Source organism: Echiichthys vipera (assembly GCF_963691815.1).
Source record: "Echiichthys vipera genome assembly, chromosome: 1".
Taxonomy (NCBI): Eukaryota; Metazoa; Chordata; class Actinopteri; order Perciformes; family Trachinidae; genus Echiichthys; species Echiichthys vipera.
The window spans coordinates 8,449,951-8,468,694 of NC_139826.1; the positions used below are offsets into that span (position 1 = coordinate 8,449,951).

Below are 18,744 nucleotides of genomic sequence, written 5' to 3' on the forward strand. Positions count from 1 at the left end.
AAAATCAATGATCCAGGTGTGTCAACATTGGAAATCTGTTGGGGTAAAAGACTCGATCTGATGTCATTGATTTTATTTCTGAAGTGGTCTGCAAAGTCCTCACAAAGGGCGTCAGTTGGTGTTTTGGAGGATCTATTAAAATTTTTGTTTGTTAAAAGGTCAATTGTGGAGAAGAGGAATTTGTGGTTGTTTTTATGTTCGTTGATTAGTTTATGGAAATGATTCTTGACTGTTTGATTGCGTTATTGTATGTTTTGAGATGTCCACGTAAAATTTTATAGTGAACTGTCAGTTTTGTTTATCTCCTCTCAGCACTCCTGCAGTCTCTCTTTAGTTTTTTAGTTTCTGCATTTCTCCATTGGGGTGTCGGTCTTGAGAGTGGAGCCACCAAGTCCAGCCTTGATTTTATTTTATGGTTAAAATTGTCAACAATAAAATCACATGGTGCTGGTAAATTTTCTGCAGGAGTGCTCTGTAAAATCTGGATAAAATTTGCAGCCACTTCAGAAGTTAGGTAGCCTTTCCTCACTGTTCTGTTTGGACTGCTGTGAAGCTACTTCCATGAAACTGGACAGGAGTGAGTCCTTCTTTTTCAGTTCATTGGAGAGGCAACGGATGTCTTCTTTCATGTCAGCAATCTTTTTATTTGCCTTTTGAAGGACTGTGTAGCCCTCACATGGTGTGGTAGGCATAATAGTTTAGTGTGTGTGTCTGTTTGTCCGTGTCAAACCGCGCTAGTAGCTACTAGCTACACACAAAACACAAAACAACAATGATGTATTATAGTTGTGTTCATGTTAATTTTAGCAACGCTAATTCATATCATGACATTCTAATTCTAGTTCTCACAGAATCAGATTCTATTTGTGGTACTAGCTGACCGGTTAACAAGCAAGCAAGCTAGATAACATTAGCCAGCAGCCAGCTAGCTGCAGCTACGCTGTATGGATCTGACGGTAGCTGCTTCCGTAACATTAACTAATAATGTAATTTGCAAACCTTGAAAACAAATTATTTATTTCTGTAATAATTATCACATTGTGATTTACAATAACTCTCTAACGATGGGTGTATCGGTAGTGTTTTCTATTTGGCTTTCTGACAGAAGAATTCCTGTGACTCTTACACCAGGTGTTCGAGCAAGGAAGGGGGTTAAATGTTACATGATGCCACTGACTGGCAATGAAAGAACTAGCTGCATGTCTTTGAATAAAATAACAGATTTGTCTAGGTTTGCGTATGGTTGGAGACATTTGAGATAATGTAGGCAACACAATTAAAGAAAAGATATAACATATGTTTATAGCTGTTACATTTTTATGAAGAACATAGCTGCAAGATGAAAGTGCCCTTAACCACATTGTCAGAAGAGCATCCCATTATTACTAATTGGGACACTGATGAAATTCAGGTTGGAAATACTATAAAGTTGACAAATGGTCTGGTCAATTGGGTGGGTCTGTAGAATGTGGGTCCTTGTAGAGATTATGATGTTGGGGGGATAGAATTGCCCTAAGAATTAGTGACTTATTAGTCCAAATGATTAATTGCTAGTTGATCAGCTGGAATTATCCCAAATGACATGAGCAAAAAAAAACAACAACATTGTAATGTATTGTCAACAGTGTATGCAGGATGGGTGTTTTGACATTCAACTGCTATAATAATTATTGCTGCAAAAGTAGTTTCTCTATATGCATTATGTCTCACTGTCTTCTTTTTGACAGGAAAAAAAATGCAGCACGTCTAAAAATTACATCAAATCAGGTGTGTACATTTTTGCCCAGAATTGACCTCACACCTTTCTATGTTACCAATCATGTGTTTGTAATTTCTGTGATTTAGATTTATGGTCATAGTTGCAAGATGGATGAAGTGATTTTAGGTAATTACTCTGCAATGCAGTCCTGGTTACAAGGACTGACATTTTTCTGAATTACAACTGAAATGCAGCCGTTTTGCTGCTGTAAAGTGATGAATAACCTCTCATCCTATGCAATGAGTAGAAAATGGACTTCAGTACTAGTGTCTACCTGGCATCCAATCCCATGCAGGGGCCAAACACATGTCACATATGAGTCAATATTTAATTTACTAAGTACAGATTTGCAGTCTTCACAACACCATTTGAACATGTATTTTTCAGCAAGTCCCTTTGTAATCTTGAATCAGTATTGTTGTGCTGGCATCACAACATAGGGGGGCACAGTGCATCTCGGTCACATCTCCCATTCCTGTCTGGCAAATAATGATTTTGTACTCAAGATGGAAACTGCAGGAGCCTCAGATCTCTATGGAAAGCGAGATAATTGGCTTGCCTGGCGCTCTGCAGTTTTTTTCCAACTTGACGAAGTACACATTCGTCTACTCTCACAATGAAACTGATTGTGGGATTACTAGCACATGATTTAGCAAAACGGTGCGGGATGCCCATTTCTCCCAGCTCATTTAATTTAATGTTGTGCCTTTTAACCCTTCTAAACAAGAAAGTCGTGAAAAAACAACTCTTCAGCTTCAGGTGTACTCAGAGCTGGATCGGGTAAAATTCAATGTTTTTATTTTAACATGCAATTAAGCATTTTTGTTTTAAGAATTTTTGAAATTTAATGAGAAAACAGTGCAGTGTTTTTCAAAGAAGCGCCTTGTGTGAGTCATTTTCCACCTCACTAAGCTAAGTGCCTTTGTTCACATCTGAAAAAAAGACACCCTAGAACGGATTTAGGATAAATCTTTTGTTTCAGATATAATAAACAGATACAGTATGTTCAGGAAACACTAAAATATTCTTAATTGTGTGAACTTTTAATATTAGGAGTTCCTCATTTAGATTTTTTTTATTCTTTCAAACCAAAGCTAAACACAGAATTACGACAACACTCTCCCAACCCAAACACATGAATGCACATGGGTAGGCACACACACAGCTGCACAGCAGGGTGAAACTTCTCACCTCCTTTAGTACACCTGCAGAAAGCTGAGTGCCTGCTGTGCCTCTTACACCATACTCCCAACTCCCTCACTCTAACTTTCCCCCCTCTATCACGCACTAGCATTTACAAGGATTTTTCTGGTGTTTTATAATGACAATTTAGCAAATGTTTACCATTTTTGTTTCATTAAAAAGGCCTATCGAGTCCCTTTAATGAGGTCCACACTGGCGTACTGGTCCAGGTCTTTCAATCCCACTGTGGAAGGGGGTAGGCACGGAGGTTCAGTGATGATGAGGCTGGACCCGTACCATTTAGTCTGGAAATGTCTCCAATAAGTTTCTCATCACAAATCACGGGTGATTCAGCCACAGGTTCTTCTGCCAATCTGCTTGCTGAGATGATTAGGTCAATTGCAGTTGAAATTGGAGAGTCTGTCAGACCAAAATTGAACTCCTGACCAACCATCTGTGGTAATCACTGACCAACCTCAGCATGTCCCGTACTCAGAACAGTGTGGAAGCACTGTCAATGATGCATCAAAGTTGAGCTTCATATTGGGCTCCACCTTGAGTCAACTCTCCACCCTAATTTAGGGGAGATGGGTTAGACAAGTACTCTATCTCCGAGTTGAAGAAGCTAATGCAGAGTTATGTTTCCAGACAGAGTGGGTCAGGAGATGTCGAAGAGGTTATGAACAGACTTATGGGCAAAGCTAGGGATGTAACCAAGGTATGGTTGCACCGATCCCAGTGTCACAGATGTGAATGTGGTTTTCAATGTGCTTAGGCTTCTACTATTTTGGGGGTGGTGTACAGGCTGACTTGCTGCTAGGTAATGTCCTCTACATTGCTGGATAATAGTGAACAAGGCTGCCGAAATGACTGAGCAGTGTTTAGTCAGTAAAGGGGAGCCTGCAACTGATTTGAGCCGTTGGGTATCTACCCTCTCCAACCCTGGAGCTGATGGGGTTGTGGGCCAGCCTGTTTCATTATTCAAAGTTGGGGGTCAGTGTGATTCAGGGGAGGGACAAGAGATTGAAGGTGAGAATGTCAGTATGTTGTCCACATGTGGAACCAATGCTGGGGATGGAGCTGAGTCAGTGTCAGTCAGTTGTCTGACATCCAATTGGTCCTTTGAGACCCATGGTGTTAAGTCTGCTACTGGTTGCTGTGACTGTTCGGCCGAGGTTTCAGGTGTGAGCTCTGGGGTTCAGCATGAGTCTCACATCTGTGCAGCGGTTCAGCCGAAAGGGTCGGGGAGTAATCTCGGGGGTGGATTTGGTGTGTGATTGATCATCTCACGCTTCTCCTGACTTGATTTCTCAACTGGTTGGGCTGGGTTACATGTTATCGTAGGTGAATTACACAGTTGAACTTGAAGAGACAGGGCAGCACCCTGTACGGCTTCGGAGGTTAAATCACTGATGGCCTGATCTCACTACAACACAATTAAGAGACACACACTTCATCTGAAAGCTCATTTCTGTTCTTTTAATAGCATTCAGCTCCCTGGTTATTATTAGCATAACTTCTCATTTAGCGAAGTAGGGTACAGCTGCAGGCTGAGCATGCCGAGCTGTACCTAGCCACATCTGGTCTGAACGCGGATTAAGACGCATTAAGATCCGATCTCTCAGACCACATTCTGAGGTGGTCTGAATTATCCTTCTTTTAATTTCTGTGCACAGGAAGTCCATTGTTCTCTCCGAACAGGGCCATTGTTAAAAAGATATACAAGCTATTTCTTTAAACTTGTATTATAATTTCGAAAGATCGAAATAGCATAACATTTCATGGAAGTAAAAAAAGAAATGATTGAAGCAGACTTTACTTTTTCCTTTAATTTCCACAACTTCATTTTCAGTTTTACTCAACTATATTATCTTCACTATGTGCAATGTCAGCTGTGAAGACACTGGCCCTCATTTATCAAACGAACGTACGGCAGAAAAACGTGCGTACGACCATTTCCACGCAAACTCCTGCATTTATCAATTTGGACGTGAGCGGGAGATACGATCAAATCTCTTGTCAGGTCTGAGATCGTGTACGCAAATTTGAGCCTGTGCATTTGCGGTGCAGCACAGCAAAATCTGGCTGAAAATAATTAACAAACCTCAGCTGTCATTAAGCATAAGCAGTCACATATTAAGAACAGATCAAAACGGATTCTTAAAACGAATAGAAAAAATAAAAATTGTGGTTGGAGCAATTGATTGTACTCATGTGCGTCTGAAGGCACCATCCATGAATGATTACGCATTCATCAATCGCAAAAACTACCACTCGATAAATGTAAAGGTGATTCGTGATGCCAAGCTATCGCTGTTAAACATGGTGGCCAGGTGGCCAGGGGACACACACGATTCTTTTATATTTCAAAACAGCTCGGCTCCAGCCCCCCGCGACCCAGACAGGGACAAGCGGTTGAAGATGAATAAGTGAATGAATGAATGAGTTGCCGCGCGGATGCAGGAATGCGCATTGCAGAGCCAAAGTCATCTCCTCGGTTAATGGCTATCCTCGATAAATTGCATTGAATCAAACAAGGTATCAGATGATTAACATCTTGGTATGGTTCTTCTAGGTGACAAAGGTTATCCTCTAACGGAATACCTAATAACCCCGCTGGCAAACCCCGCTACAGAGCAAGAGCGCAGGTTCAGCAGTGCGCACACACGCACACGGGTCACAGTTGAGCACTGCTTCGGGTTGACTGCCTCCGTTATTCTTTTCCATACAGCGTTTTTAAGGGCCCCTTTCATTCCACTCTTAAGACAAAAAGCACATGTTTATTTTGCTCCATCTCGGATGTCAGGATGCCGATCTGTGTGTCCGAAAAGTTTTTTTTCTAACCAGTTTTTCGTCTCTCCGTGTTTGACCTCAGTGGGCGAGGCCTCCGTACCAGGAATATTTAAGGGCGTAACATGTTAATGACGTTCAAATTCAGCCGCCGCATTTATCAAGGCCCACTCATCTGACGCTGAGATTAGTCAGATATGAATGTTTCATAAATCACACGTGTGTCCATTTCTGCGCTCAGATCTGCGCCCATTTTCACGCAAGATTGATAAATGAGGGCCAGTATGACTATTTTCGCATGACACAAAGTGACTTCTAGTATGACACTGTTTCTTCATTGCATTGAACTAATTTTGTCCTTTATAAAATGGCTATTTGAATAAGGGGGGTAATGATAGTGATGAGAATGATTGCAATAATCAATCAAATTTGACATGAAATTGAACCAGTGAAATGCAATCATATTAGCCTGATTCATCATAAAACAGATGTGTGCCAGATCAGCCATTAGTTTTAGTTAAGAAGTTGAAAGGGACTGTCCGGAACTCAAGGATCCAGTCAAGTCTCAGTGGAAATATTGTTTGTTATTGTTTCTTCTTTCTGTTTATTTGTCATGCAATCTGGATAAATAATAACACTTTTTAAAATGTCAAATGTATATGAGATAGAATGTGTGGTCGTTATGCAGAGTGTCGAGGGGAAGAAACGTGTGAAATGCTTTGCCTTCAGTTTTGTTGGAATTCTGTCAGAACCTAAAAATGAGGGATTCTCAACGTTAAGTCACACTGTGACAGATCGAATTGGGATAAGTTGTACCCACAACAGTAACTATTACCTTTTCCTCACTTAAGATGACACTTAAGCGATCTATGTGTGGAAATAGGGTCGTTACAGAAAAGGAGACGGTACAGCAGCTGCACTGATTGAAGTGCTAGTGATTTCACGGCTGCCAGTGCTGACGAGTACCTGCTCAGTCTCTTGAGCAGTCAAAACACATGAATGTTAAAAAAGCACAGCCATTCTTCTTTTGTTCTGAAAGTCACTACAGCAGGGCTTCTCAAACATTCACATAACCCCCACATCGACACACTTTAGCCCACTGAGCTGCACCTGGTTTAGCTTTACTTCCAGTAATTCATAAGCAGGCTTTCCACTCTTTCTTTTTTTAAAGATTATTTTTTAGGGCCTTTATTTCCTTTTTTTTTTTTCCCTCGGAGCATTTGAAGAGTGACCTAATATGGACAAAGAGAAAACACAATTCCTCTTGTGATTTACAAGGATATTCATTAAACCCAGACTGAAAAAAACAAACAAACACAGCACTGCAGCATTTCTCCCTTCAATTACATCACGATTTATGCATTATGTATTGTTTATCAGGAGTGTTTAAAAACAACCTTAACAATAACACCCTCAGATTTTTAGCACTGCGTGGGAGTTTTTAATTATCAAATTAGTAAAATAACACAAAAGCTGCTTCCTTTAGTACTTTTTTATGATTGTTAGAGAACACAAAAGTGCATCTCCAATTCCCTTTGCAAGTATGAAAATTAGAAAAACAACGACTTCATTTTTAGGTAGGGAATGGCATTTTATGGTATTGGGGAAAAAAATAAAGTGCCCCCAGTGATGATGTGCAGGACAAACTAATGAGAGTTTAACAATGATGGGGGGTTATGTGGGGGACACAATGTTTTGAGATTTGTCCAGACGTCTCACCTTGCAGCAGGGATGTTGCTGTTGTCACAGTCTCTGGTACGCCATCCTTGCTGTAAATGGACTGGAGGAACTCTGGAACGCAGTCGTTTTCATCGACAATTACAACTCGTACCTGAGAGAGAAGTGAGGATGGGAGAGAAGAAGATTGAAAGATGGAGAGAGGGAGGATGTCAAAGAAGGGGGGGCATGAGTAAACGTCAAAGTCTAACCTTCATCACAGACTTTTAACTTAAATGTAGCATTAAAACACACAAATTCACATGTCATTCGCAGCCATATGTAGTCATCAAATCCAGTGGCGTACAAATATTAAAGGTAAAAATCAAAGCCAAACATCTTTTGACATCGGTCTTTGCTTTCCAAGGGGTGTTTCACGGTGCATACGGATATTAGACTGGGTACCCCCTTCTGCCAGCTATTTGAATTCACTCTGCACAAGGGTCTGGAAAAGAGCAGAGGCCCGTTTCACAAAGCAGGTTTAGTGAAAACTCTGCAGCAGCAAAAGAGAGGGAGACGGTGCGGGAGAACATTGCTGCTCGGGTCAGTGCGTAAGTTTAAATGTAGTCCTTTTCAATCACAATAATATCACAGGGGAAACTGCTTGAGTGGTAGTCTATTAATTTATTTTAATTTAGGTGCATTCCCACGGGGGAGAAGCGCACTTGGCAGCAGCTTAAGATGAAACATAAAAACATTGTTCAAACAGGTAAAACATCGGCACAATCTCATGGTGACGCCTCATTTTGAGCAAGTTTTACATTGTAAAGTAAAAATTACCGTAAGTGGCTGTTTTATATGTTGTATAAAAAACTCCCATTTGCAAAAAACGCAGCGCAACACACAATATCTGCTGGGATGTGAGAGCATGACTTTGGTTGTTAATGTTGGAAATGTAAGGACGGATGAGGTTGTGTATGTAAATGGTGGACTGTGATGAAACGGTGTTGTGCGTATTCAGCACCCCCGCCGTGAAATGCACCCCCTCGCATTATAGGTGATATTCTGGATCAGAAGGCTGTTGTTTCAACCTATAGGAGTAGTTTATATACCGGTAACCCAATTAAAAGCACACACTTTTGAACCTATAAATTGCAAGAAAAGCTGGGATTATATTAAGGAAACACTAAGTCAAATACATTCAATTTGCTCAAAAGATCCATTTCATTCATTTTGTAATTATGGCTGCAGTATATTTCCACAGAACATACAAAAAGGTGTTGTTTTGTATTCACTATTATCCAAGTTTGTGATTTAAACTCTATAAAATAGTTTAAAGACTGTAAGTAACCAGTGTTCTGGCCGTTGTGGGTTACCAGGATATATATATATAGATATATATCTATATATATCTATATATAGATATATATAAAAACTACTCCTATAGGTCGAAAACAACAGCCTTCTGATCCAGAATATCACCTATAATGCGAGGGATCGTTATCAAAAGGACATGCCATAGTAGTGGAAATATTCACCACCTAATACAACTTCTAATGTAGGCATACTGACTGATTTTTATATGTTGTATAAAAAAACTCCCTTTTGCAATAAAACGCAGCGCAACACACAATATCTGCTGTGATATGAGAGCATGACTTTGGTTGTTAATGTTGGAAATGTAAGGACGGATGAGGTTGTGTATGTAAATGATGGACAGTGACGTGAAACGGTACCGCTCAAAAAGATAATTGCCTGAAATGCAAGAACCTCTATAATCAATAGTTTGATAATCATCTCCCGACGAATATTTAATTCTCTGTGCAGTAATGCTGCATCTTCATCCACGGGATCATTATCAAAAGGAAATGCCATGGTAGTGAAAATAGTCACCACCTAATATAACTTATAATGACTGATTTTTGCAATGATTTTCTGAAAAAACAGACGGAACTATACTACGCCAAAACTCGCCCGCTGACTGAATGAATGAGGAAATCAAACACCGTGTTCGGCTGAAAGAGGGCGGAGACAGAGAGAAACTCAAGGTTTTCTGAGAAAAACCTGGCCCCGACCAGGTTAGTTTCAGAGAGCATGTTACCATGGTAACTGACCGAGAGGTTAGGTTACCTCTCTTTGTGAAACAGGCTAGAGTTACCCCTCTTTCTCTGGTTTGAGTTACCTCCCTTTGTGAAACGGAAAACTCAGAGTTTCCCTCATTTCAAGGTTAACAGATTTAGAGTTGTCACTAAACCTGCTTTGTTAAACGGACCCCAGGTCTATTCCTTCTGTTTATTATCCCTTTTTTCCGGATCCAATCACTAAGCTGGTTAAACCCTGAAGGCAGGTCAGCTGGAAATCTGTCTCACAGGGAGAGGCGACCAGACTTTGCCAGAGCAAATGAAACATGAACTTGCAAATTTATTTGGTTTCAAGGTTCATGTGAAACTGCATTGGGAATACATATGAAGCATTTAGTTTGAGTTACTGCATTTCTTAATTCTTACATGTTTTGGTAATGCTGTTACTGTATCTACATGTAAAAATGCCCAGGCAATTACAAGGGGAAATGCTGGAGATTAAAAGTCACACTGGATTGGTGTTCTGAAAATTTCAATTGGGATTAATACTTCAGGCGGCATCGGGAATTGGTTTTCTTTGGGTCTGGAGTCGTTTTCATCTGTGAGTAACCCAAATTAACCCTATCCCTAACCAAAAGGAAGCCTCATCCAAACCTTCTCCAAAGATGTGCCCTGACCCTGATCCCTCTGGTTTATTTAGCCCACCTCAGTGAGTAAGCTACTGCAGAGTACATCCCTCCAGTAGGTCAGCAGAGAGCGCAATCCTGTGTAGTTTTTCAGAAGCCCTGAGCAAAAAAATGGGAGTGGATCAGTGTGCAAAGATGGATTTTTATGGTGTGAGCATGTAGGTGTGTATATGCGTGAGACTCTGACATGCTGTTTAGTTCATTAAGGGCATGAAGGCAAACAAACATCTTCTACCAGATGTCGACTGCCTGCTTGCAGCATTCAGAAGGAATAAATATGGACATGGCTGGCAGGAGAGTCTCTCTGACCCCCAGCCGCACAACTTGTCTCCATATACACACACACAAAAACACACAAAAAAAACACAGTGTGAGTTGTGTAAATACCACTGGTATTAAGTCTTGGAAGGTAAAATGAAGTTCTGTAATATCAGTTAATCCTTCAGCAAAGATTAGCTTGCAAGCAATGGACAACAAAATGATATCTGACCATGTCGACTCCCTGAGGTAATGTGTGTGTGTTTGCCGGTGTGTGTGTGTGTGTGTGTTTGCATGGCAGAGTGATTGAGCCTGTGTGCCAGTATGACAGGGAATAATGAGGGCTCAGCAAAGCATATAAACCTAAAGTAGACATGTGTACAAGACTGAGGAAAAGAAGTGAGGGGTAGTGAGCTGCAATAAAGCAAGATGAGCTCAAAAACATGCATATGTACGTGTGCGGGCGCACACACACACACACACACACACACACACACGTACACACACACACACACACACACACACACACACATACACACACACACACACACAGGACAGCTGTAGGCAGGTCTCAGGCTGGTTAGGTAACTAATGGTGCCGATGAGCTATCACTCCTGGAGGGAGAAACTTGGAAACTACCTGCAAATTAAAGTCATGCTCAGTGACTCCAGTCCACACAAATACTGTGTGCACTCTGTTCGCTATTTTGGCAGACGGAGACAGATATCTAGCAGAATAAAATCAAATGCAAAAAGAGACAGCTACACAAATTGAATCTGTGGTATGTTTTCTTTGGAAAATAAATTAATGTTTTAATTTTTTCTCCCCTCTATGAATGATTTAATAAGAGAATGGGGGGGGGGGGGGGGTTCTTAAATAATGAAATGCTGGCTTAAAGGATCAACATCAACCGTTTACAAAAAAGGAAGCAATTCTAATGTGTATTTGTGGACAAACTTAAAATAAGCAGTTCAGCTGTCAGTCACAAATTCAAGCAGTCTCAGGACAGCTCCATTTTTGTCTAAAAGCAAACATAATGCACACAAGCAAAATGAAATTCTGGCATGCTCACAGGTTCTCTCTTGGTTGTCCTATGTAACATGAGCCTGCCAGAGTTCAGGTGCCGGAAAAGATAGATGGATTTGTTGAGGCCGTGATGGTCATTGCATGATAACCCTTATCACTAAAATATGTGTTGTGGGTTAAGTGTTTGTCTGCATTTATGAATGAACTGAAACCAAGGTGAGGTCAGTGCATGGTTGTTGAGGTGAGAAGAGGACCGGGGTAGACCTGAGCGGGGGCTGAGAAACCATCCAGTCATGTAATTGAATCCACTTGACCTAAAAACTAATACTTTTATAACCTATACCACACTTTCAAGAGATACAGAATGCATAGAAACTGTAAATATTGTGTAAAAAAAACAGTCACAACCATAGAACGGATAGCTCCAGTGAAATAAGTAGCTCCAGGATAGGTCAGGTTTTATAGTTTAGGTATTGAGCCATGAAGCCTTTGCTTCCCTTATATCTTTACGAAAACATACCATATCTAAGGCTCAATAGACAAAGCTTCATACAGCAATTGTAACTACAGTCATAATTTAATTCCTCTACCACTACTTAAAGTTATTGCAATACTGTGTTAAGCCTGTGAATGTTCTCATTCGTCCAGGTCATCGTTATCCTCAAAGCAATTTCAGTCAAAAACAACTGGACTGGTTGTTTGTCTAGGAAGACGTTTCACCTCTCATCCAAGAGGCTTCATCAGTTCATGTACGCATCTGACCAGGCTGGGACTGGTCCAACTAACTGGTGTGGAGATCCAGGTATTTAACCTCTCACAAGGCCGATGAGGCCAATACTGTGTTGTTGTTAAAAACGGTACGATACCCCTTTTTATTAGTACCTGTACTTAAACAATGATAATGCTTTAATAAAAAATGGTTTCTTATGTTTTGCGATGATGTGCAACAGTGGGGCAGTGTGAGTGCTCAGCACTCTGCTTCCACCATTGATGTATACAGAAAACTGGAGGTCTGTCTTTGCGAAATGTCAGCTATAGCTTGGAAAAGGGCGATATGGGACAATGAATTTGATGACTTTACTCCTATCAGACCACAAATGAGACACAAATTAGCTGGATCAGCTTCTCAGGATCAGCTCACTTTCCAGCAAAGTACTGTCCTAGCAGCAGGGAAGGAGGTGGAGGGACAGCAGGGTGCACCAACTGGCTAATTCTTGTTATGCCTCATTGACTTCAATATAACAGATTACACATTACTATATAAAAGTAAATAATATTCCTTTTGAAAAAATATTTTTCTCAAATAAAACCATTTTTCTTTAGTCATGTATCTATCTATCTATCTATCTATCTATCTATCTATCTATCTATCTATCTATCTATCTATCTATCTATCTCTCTCTCTCTCTATATATATATATATATATATATATATATATGTATGTATATAATTTATTAATCTCAGAATTATTCATGGCCATATTTATTTATTCCATAGGCATATTTATTTATTTAATAATGACGATGGTATTCCACAGTTTTAGTTTTTTTTGCCATGGTATTGTTCAGTATCTGTATTTAGATATTTATTCAAGTATCGTATTAGAGTCACAATTTTGTTATTGTGACACTAGGCCTAAGAACGAGAGCCAAGTCATAGCTGACAAGTTTGTCTTTCAATTAAAAATTGAGAAATAAATAATAATAATAATAATGGATTGGATTTATATAGTGTCTTTCTCAGTACTCAATGTGCTTTAGAGAGTCCAGGTTCCATTTATTAACACGGACGTACATGATGGTGGTAAACTACGATGGTAGTCAAAGCTGCCCTGGGGCAGACTGACGGAAGCGTGGCTGCTAATCAGCGCCTACGGCCCCCCCGACCACCACCTCAGACATACAGCAGTTATAAACATTCATTAGGATTAGAGTTTTAAGTGTTGTTGTTGTTTTATCATTGTTTTTCAGAAGAAAGATAAATTATACCCACCCACATCTACAGTAGTGAACAGAGTTGCAGAGTACTAGTTTTCAAGTAAAATACCATATATCTTTGAGACAATTTAACAAATTTATGATAAGAAATCAATGTCTTCAAAGAAACACCAGTGTATCAAAAGCAATATGTTCAGTGTTCAACACACACACACACACACACACACACACACACACACACACACACACACACACACACACACACACACACACACACACACACACACACCATAGTTTGTATCTGGTGGTGTTACACTGCAAAGTCAGAGGGGTGGCTGTGGGGGCAGGGGTTATTGTGTTGAGAAGATGCTGGCTTTTGTGCTCTGGTGGGACACTGTACATGAGGATGTTCAAAAAGCATACCCAGGCTCCTGAGGGCAAGCACAGGGCTGAGGAGGCTTACCACCCTGGGCAGGAGTATAGCCAGAACAGGGCACATATACCAACTCCCTGCAAATTTCCTTCTTTCTTTCTTACTTTTTTCTCTTCTCACCAATGAATCTGGCAATCCTCCTCTCATTCTCCCACTTTTCTCTTTTTCTCTCTCTTCATTCTGGCTCTTAGTGCCCTGTATCCCATAGGGACCCAGAGCAGAGCAGTTGAGGACAGATCAGTTCAGCAGGGCATGTTTTGGCCTGAGGCCAGACCGATGATCGAAACCAGACCAGATGCATCGATGCCTGAAGCGGTCTGCTGCTGTTCTCTCACTTCCTGACAACACAAGGAAGTGATGGGGAATTCCAAAGCAGTCATTCCAGAAAGACAAGTCTATTTGGGTTTAACCGACGACATTACTCGTACTCTTAGACTAAAACTGTACATGTACTGTCCTTTAGGTTGGGGATTTTATTGCTCTTTGACAAATGATTCAGGTTAAAAGATCACATTACAACCCATGTAGCATTGATGAGTTAAAAATGCCTCCCATTAAATAAAAAACAAACCAAAGAACCAAACGATAATTTTAACTGCAAGATTTACAACTATTACCATCTATACAGCAACCGTAAATCAATAAAATTAAATCTCACAGCTAAAATACATGTTCAGCTAAAGGACATTTCAGAGTAGACTGGGATTTTATGACCATGCGTGGTTACTTTATTGCAAGATGCATCATAATCACCACTGCTCACCACATTTCAACAGCTGCCTTCAAGCCAACTACCTACAATTCTTTCCAAGAAGTGTTTTACAATCAAAGCCAGCCATGCTGCATGAGAAACATGTAAAAGACAATATCCCACTTGTAGAAGACTTATTAATTTGAGGACTTGTCAGACATTGTTTGCAGTATGTTGTACATACTGTGTCAAACTTGAGACGTTTTGAAGAGTGGAAATGTGACTTGGAATTCACATTTCACACACACACACACACACACACACACACACACACACACACACACACACACACACACACACACACACACACACACACACACACACACACACACACACACACACACACACACACACACACACAAACACACCTCTGCTGCACTGCTCATGCTGTCCAGGCCCTCACTGGCTCGCACTAGTAGCAAGTAACGATGCTGGTCACTCTCGTAGTCAATAGGGCGGGTCAGGCTGATTTCACCCGTCTCTGTCGAGATGGAGAAGAGACTGCTGGGATTGATGAGAAGACTGTAGCTTATTGGTTTCTTCTGGAAGGACACAGCAGGCGTGACCAGGAAGCTGGGGAGGGATAAAGATTGCGCCATTGACTGAAAGGGCAGGAAAGGGTAGGGTAGAAGTGAGCAGAGTATGTATCTGCATGGTATGTGTTGTATGTTGGTATGGTGTAGAGAAGAATTATGTACGGTAGATAAGGTCTAACAACCAATAACCTGAACTGAAGACTGAACTGTAAGGTTTTCATTCTGGGTTCTGCTTTGAGTTTCCACTCTGCTTGGCAAACAGTAACATTTTGGATATAAGTCTTTTTAAAAGCGAGACCAGCACCAGAACTGCTTGCCTTGCAGTCCAGCTCTCTAGTGCTGGTTGCCTCCCCGCGACAGCTAGGCTGGCCCGAGGGATCCACCAGCAGCTGTCGATCTCGCTCTCTCAGCATCCTACCGTCAAACAAGCAGATGCAGGGGAAGAATATGATGGGCAACAAACTGCATGAGCATTTTTATCCAATTTGTTTCTTTTTATTCTGAAGTGCTAGCAGCAAAGCCAATATTACCTGTATCTAAAAGTCACTTACTTTGCAGTGTAAAGCTAACCTACCTCAAACGTGAATTTAGTACCCCCTTCTGAGAAGTGGCTGACAATGGCTGCATGTTAAGTTAGAGGTTGTTGAAGTTCCTGTGGTGGAAAAGGCAAGTACAGAGTTGACCACAGAGGAGCAAATTGGAGAAGAGCAACGCATACTCTTCTATATGCAGAGTAGAGGGAAATAGATTAGATTTAAGCATTAATTATAATAATTATTATTATTATCAATTATAGTTGAGGAAAGAGAGGAGTTGGGTAAAATATGTAGAGCAACATGGACTGTAATAGAGTAATTAAGGGCAGAGTTAGACATATATCTGTACAGCAGATGGAAAAGAAGAGCTGAGCGGCCTAGAATCAAACAGAGCGAGAGCTCTGTCATTTTTTCCTGCAACAAGTTTGTTCTGAGCTTCTGCAAGACTTGAGTTCTATCTGGTATTGCTTTTTTAAACAAACTATAACTCCCGATGTTATGTCACTGCATCTTCTTTTCATGATATCCATGATGACAGAGTAGGAGATATGGATCTTGTGCTGTGTTGTGTTATGATGTATGTATTTGTGTTGCATTACTCTCTGTAAAACATATTGTTGAAATAAAGGTTTTTGAGTCTTATATATCTGTATATATCTATATGACATGACAGATGTATGCAAAATCCCATTAAAAATAACCAAACTGATCATCTGTTCATTGCAACTAACTGTGAGCCACTGTTGTGCATTACATCACATACTGAAAATGAAAAACTGGTCAATAAAATAATCATAAAATAATAACACAAGTCCATTCATAATACATCATTGAACCATGGCTAAGACCTTATGAGGCATCTTAAAGTTGAGAAGAGCAAAATAGTAGAGAAGTATAGAGTATACTGAATCATTTAAAAGCAAAGTGAAGGGAGGAATTATGTTATATTAAGAGACAAATTATGTAGTAGATTAAAGCTCTTCTTACCTTTGTGGAAGTTTTACACTTTATTTTTGTCATCTTAAAATGCTTCTAATAAGCGTATGGCACAATGAATTGTAAAAAGAAATCCACCAGATGTTAAAACTCATCAACATTCAATTCTCAAATATGATAATAAGAGCACTGGAATGCCTGTCAAAGTGAAACCTCCTACTAGCAAATTCAGGATAGGTCGCTTCCTCAAATTCAATAGTAAGAGGATTTACTTTGACAGGCATTCCAGTGCACGTTGCCTAGTTGAAGGTCTGGAAATTCGGACTTCCCGTGGCACTGGAACTCAGCACTTCTCTCTCAACACACATGTTGGGGGAGGAGGGAGCGTCAGATGTCAGGCAGGGGGAAGAGGGTGGGACTTTGAAACGAGACGCTGTGAGACATGCCAGAAAGGTTAGAATAGCTTTAAAGGATCTAAGAGCCAAGTGAAGTTTAGAGTAGAGAAGAGCAGTCAAGTCGAGTACATTTCTGTACAGAGTATCCCCCAGAGTAGCAGTGACTACATTCAGAGGGGTGGAGTCGGGTTGTTGCTTGTTATTTATTAGACGTGCTATCCAACCCTCACAAAATTGCCCTGATGATTAGCGAATACAACAGACTGGAAAATCCACTTGATAGGTTTGCCAAATCTGTCAGTCACATAAAAGAAGCTGGAGGGGGATAATAAGACCAATCCAAGGACACTAGTCATAACTATACCACTTTCGTCAGACCTCAGGCTTTGTGTGTGTGTGTGTGTGTGTGTGTGTGTGTGTGTGTGTGTGTGTGTGTGTGTGTGTGTGTGTGTGTGTGTGTGTGTGTGTGCGTGTGTGTGTGTGTAAGAATACACAGGCCTACGCAGTTTAATTTATGAAGGCATGCAGGTGTGTGTATGTGTGACATCCATATTTAAACATATATCACACTGACATAACCACAATATCAACATGAATTGTGTAGAGACCATACATTACATACATCACAGCCCACTACATTACAATAAAACAGTCTTTGTGAGTGTTTGTTTAAATCAATACTTGAAGACAGTGCTTTTACTCGCCCTGCATATAATTTATTTAGCGGTCTGTGAAACATAAAGATGTGTTGCTGAAAACGATCCAGAGAACACACATCAAATGTCAGTGAACAATCTTTTCAAAAACATATCGGCCATGTATAACTCATGTTCATGTGAGTAGATACTAATTGTGTCTGTGGTAGAAAGACAATGTCGGAGAAATGTACGTGTGCACAGAATTGTGTGAATCTCTGGATCATCTTCATGTGAATGTTTAGAGAATTTTGTCTTGCCAGCCACACATAGGTAACTCCAGAGCTAAGACCAGATGTATTTTTTTATTTTTTTTTAAATGCCTGTGTGTTTATATATTAACTCACGGCTGTCCTTCAGGGGTGTTTTCCGGTATAGCAATGGTGAAGGAAGCATTGGTGAACTGTGGTGGCCGGGCTCCAGCCACCACAGATACAACCACAGGGGCACTGCGGCTGCCCAGCCGGTCAGCAGCCACCACTGTCAGCAGGTACTCCCTATCCCGCTGCAGGGGAAGGCCTGTAGTTCGTAACTGGCCGTTCTTCCTGTCCACTTCAAAACGACCATCACCACCTGTAGAGAGAAGCAATATGTTTGCTTACTGGAGTAACATTTTCATTTTTATTAAATACATACAGTATGTAACCGGGCGGTAAAAGCCGACAGGTTTGAGCTTCCACTAAGGTTGTTAAATACATGAAAAATATAAGTTTAATATCGTCACACTGTTAAAATAATCGCCTGAGTCATTTTTTGTCAAAATAGTTTTTTTTTTGCCTAAATCAGCTCCTCATGACGTCTGCCACCTATGGTAAAATCGCCTATATCCTCAGTTGATCAGATCATGTGATTTTACCGCTTTAAGATGATGGCTTATGTCAAGTGTGCTTCACTTTCGGTGAAGTTTTTTGTGTTTCCTGAAAAACGAGTGGGGCGATTACTTTTTAACAAGGTGACGATATGTTATTTGTTTATAATCACAACGTTAAAACTGTGGAGGTGCCACAGTCAGTGTTGAAATATGGTCACTGGAGGGCAGCATTTCCCTTGGGGATTTGTTAATGCGCCAAGTGAATAATGGTCTTT

At 40.5% G+C, this 18,744-nt stretch overlaps 1 protein-coding gene across 1 annotated transcript in view; it reads right to left on the minus strand.

Annotated features, from left to right (window-relative positions):
- The window catches only part of LOC310947763 (neural-cadherin), a gene marked incomplete at both ends in the record, with an annotated part of 416,747 nt that overhangs the window by 256,781 nt on the left and 141,222 nt on the right, over nucleotides 1–18,744 (minus strand). Inside the window, 3 exons of the mRNA XM_083914685.1 lie at nucleotides 7,451–7,562; nucleotides 14,929–15,133; nucleotides 18,006–18,231. Of these exons, the coding sequence (XP_083770811.1) occupies nucleotides 7,451–7,562; nucleotides 14,929–15,133; nucleotides 18,006–18,231 (543 nt within the window). The remainder of the gene's footprint in view (nucleotides 1–7,450; nucleotides 7,563–14,928; nucleotides 15,134–18,005; nucleotides 18,232–18,744) is intronic.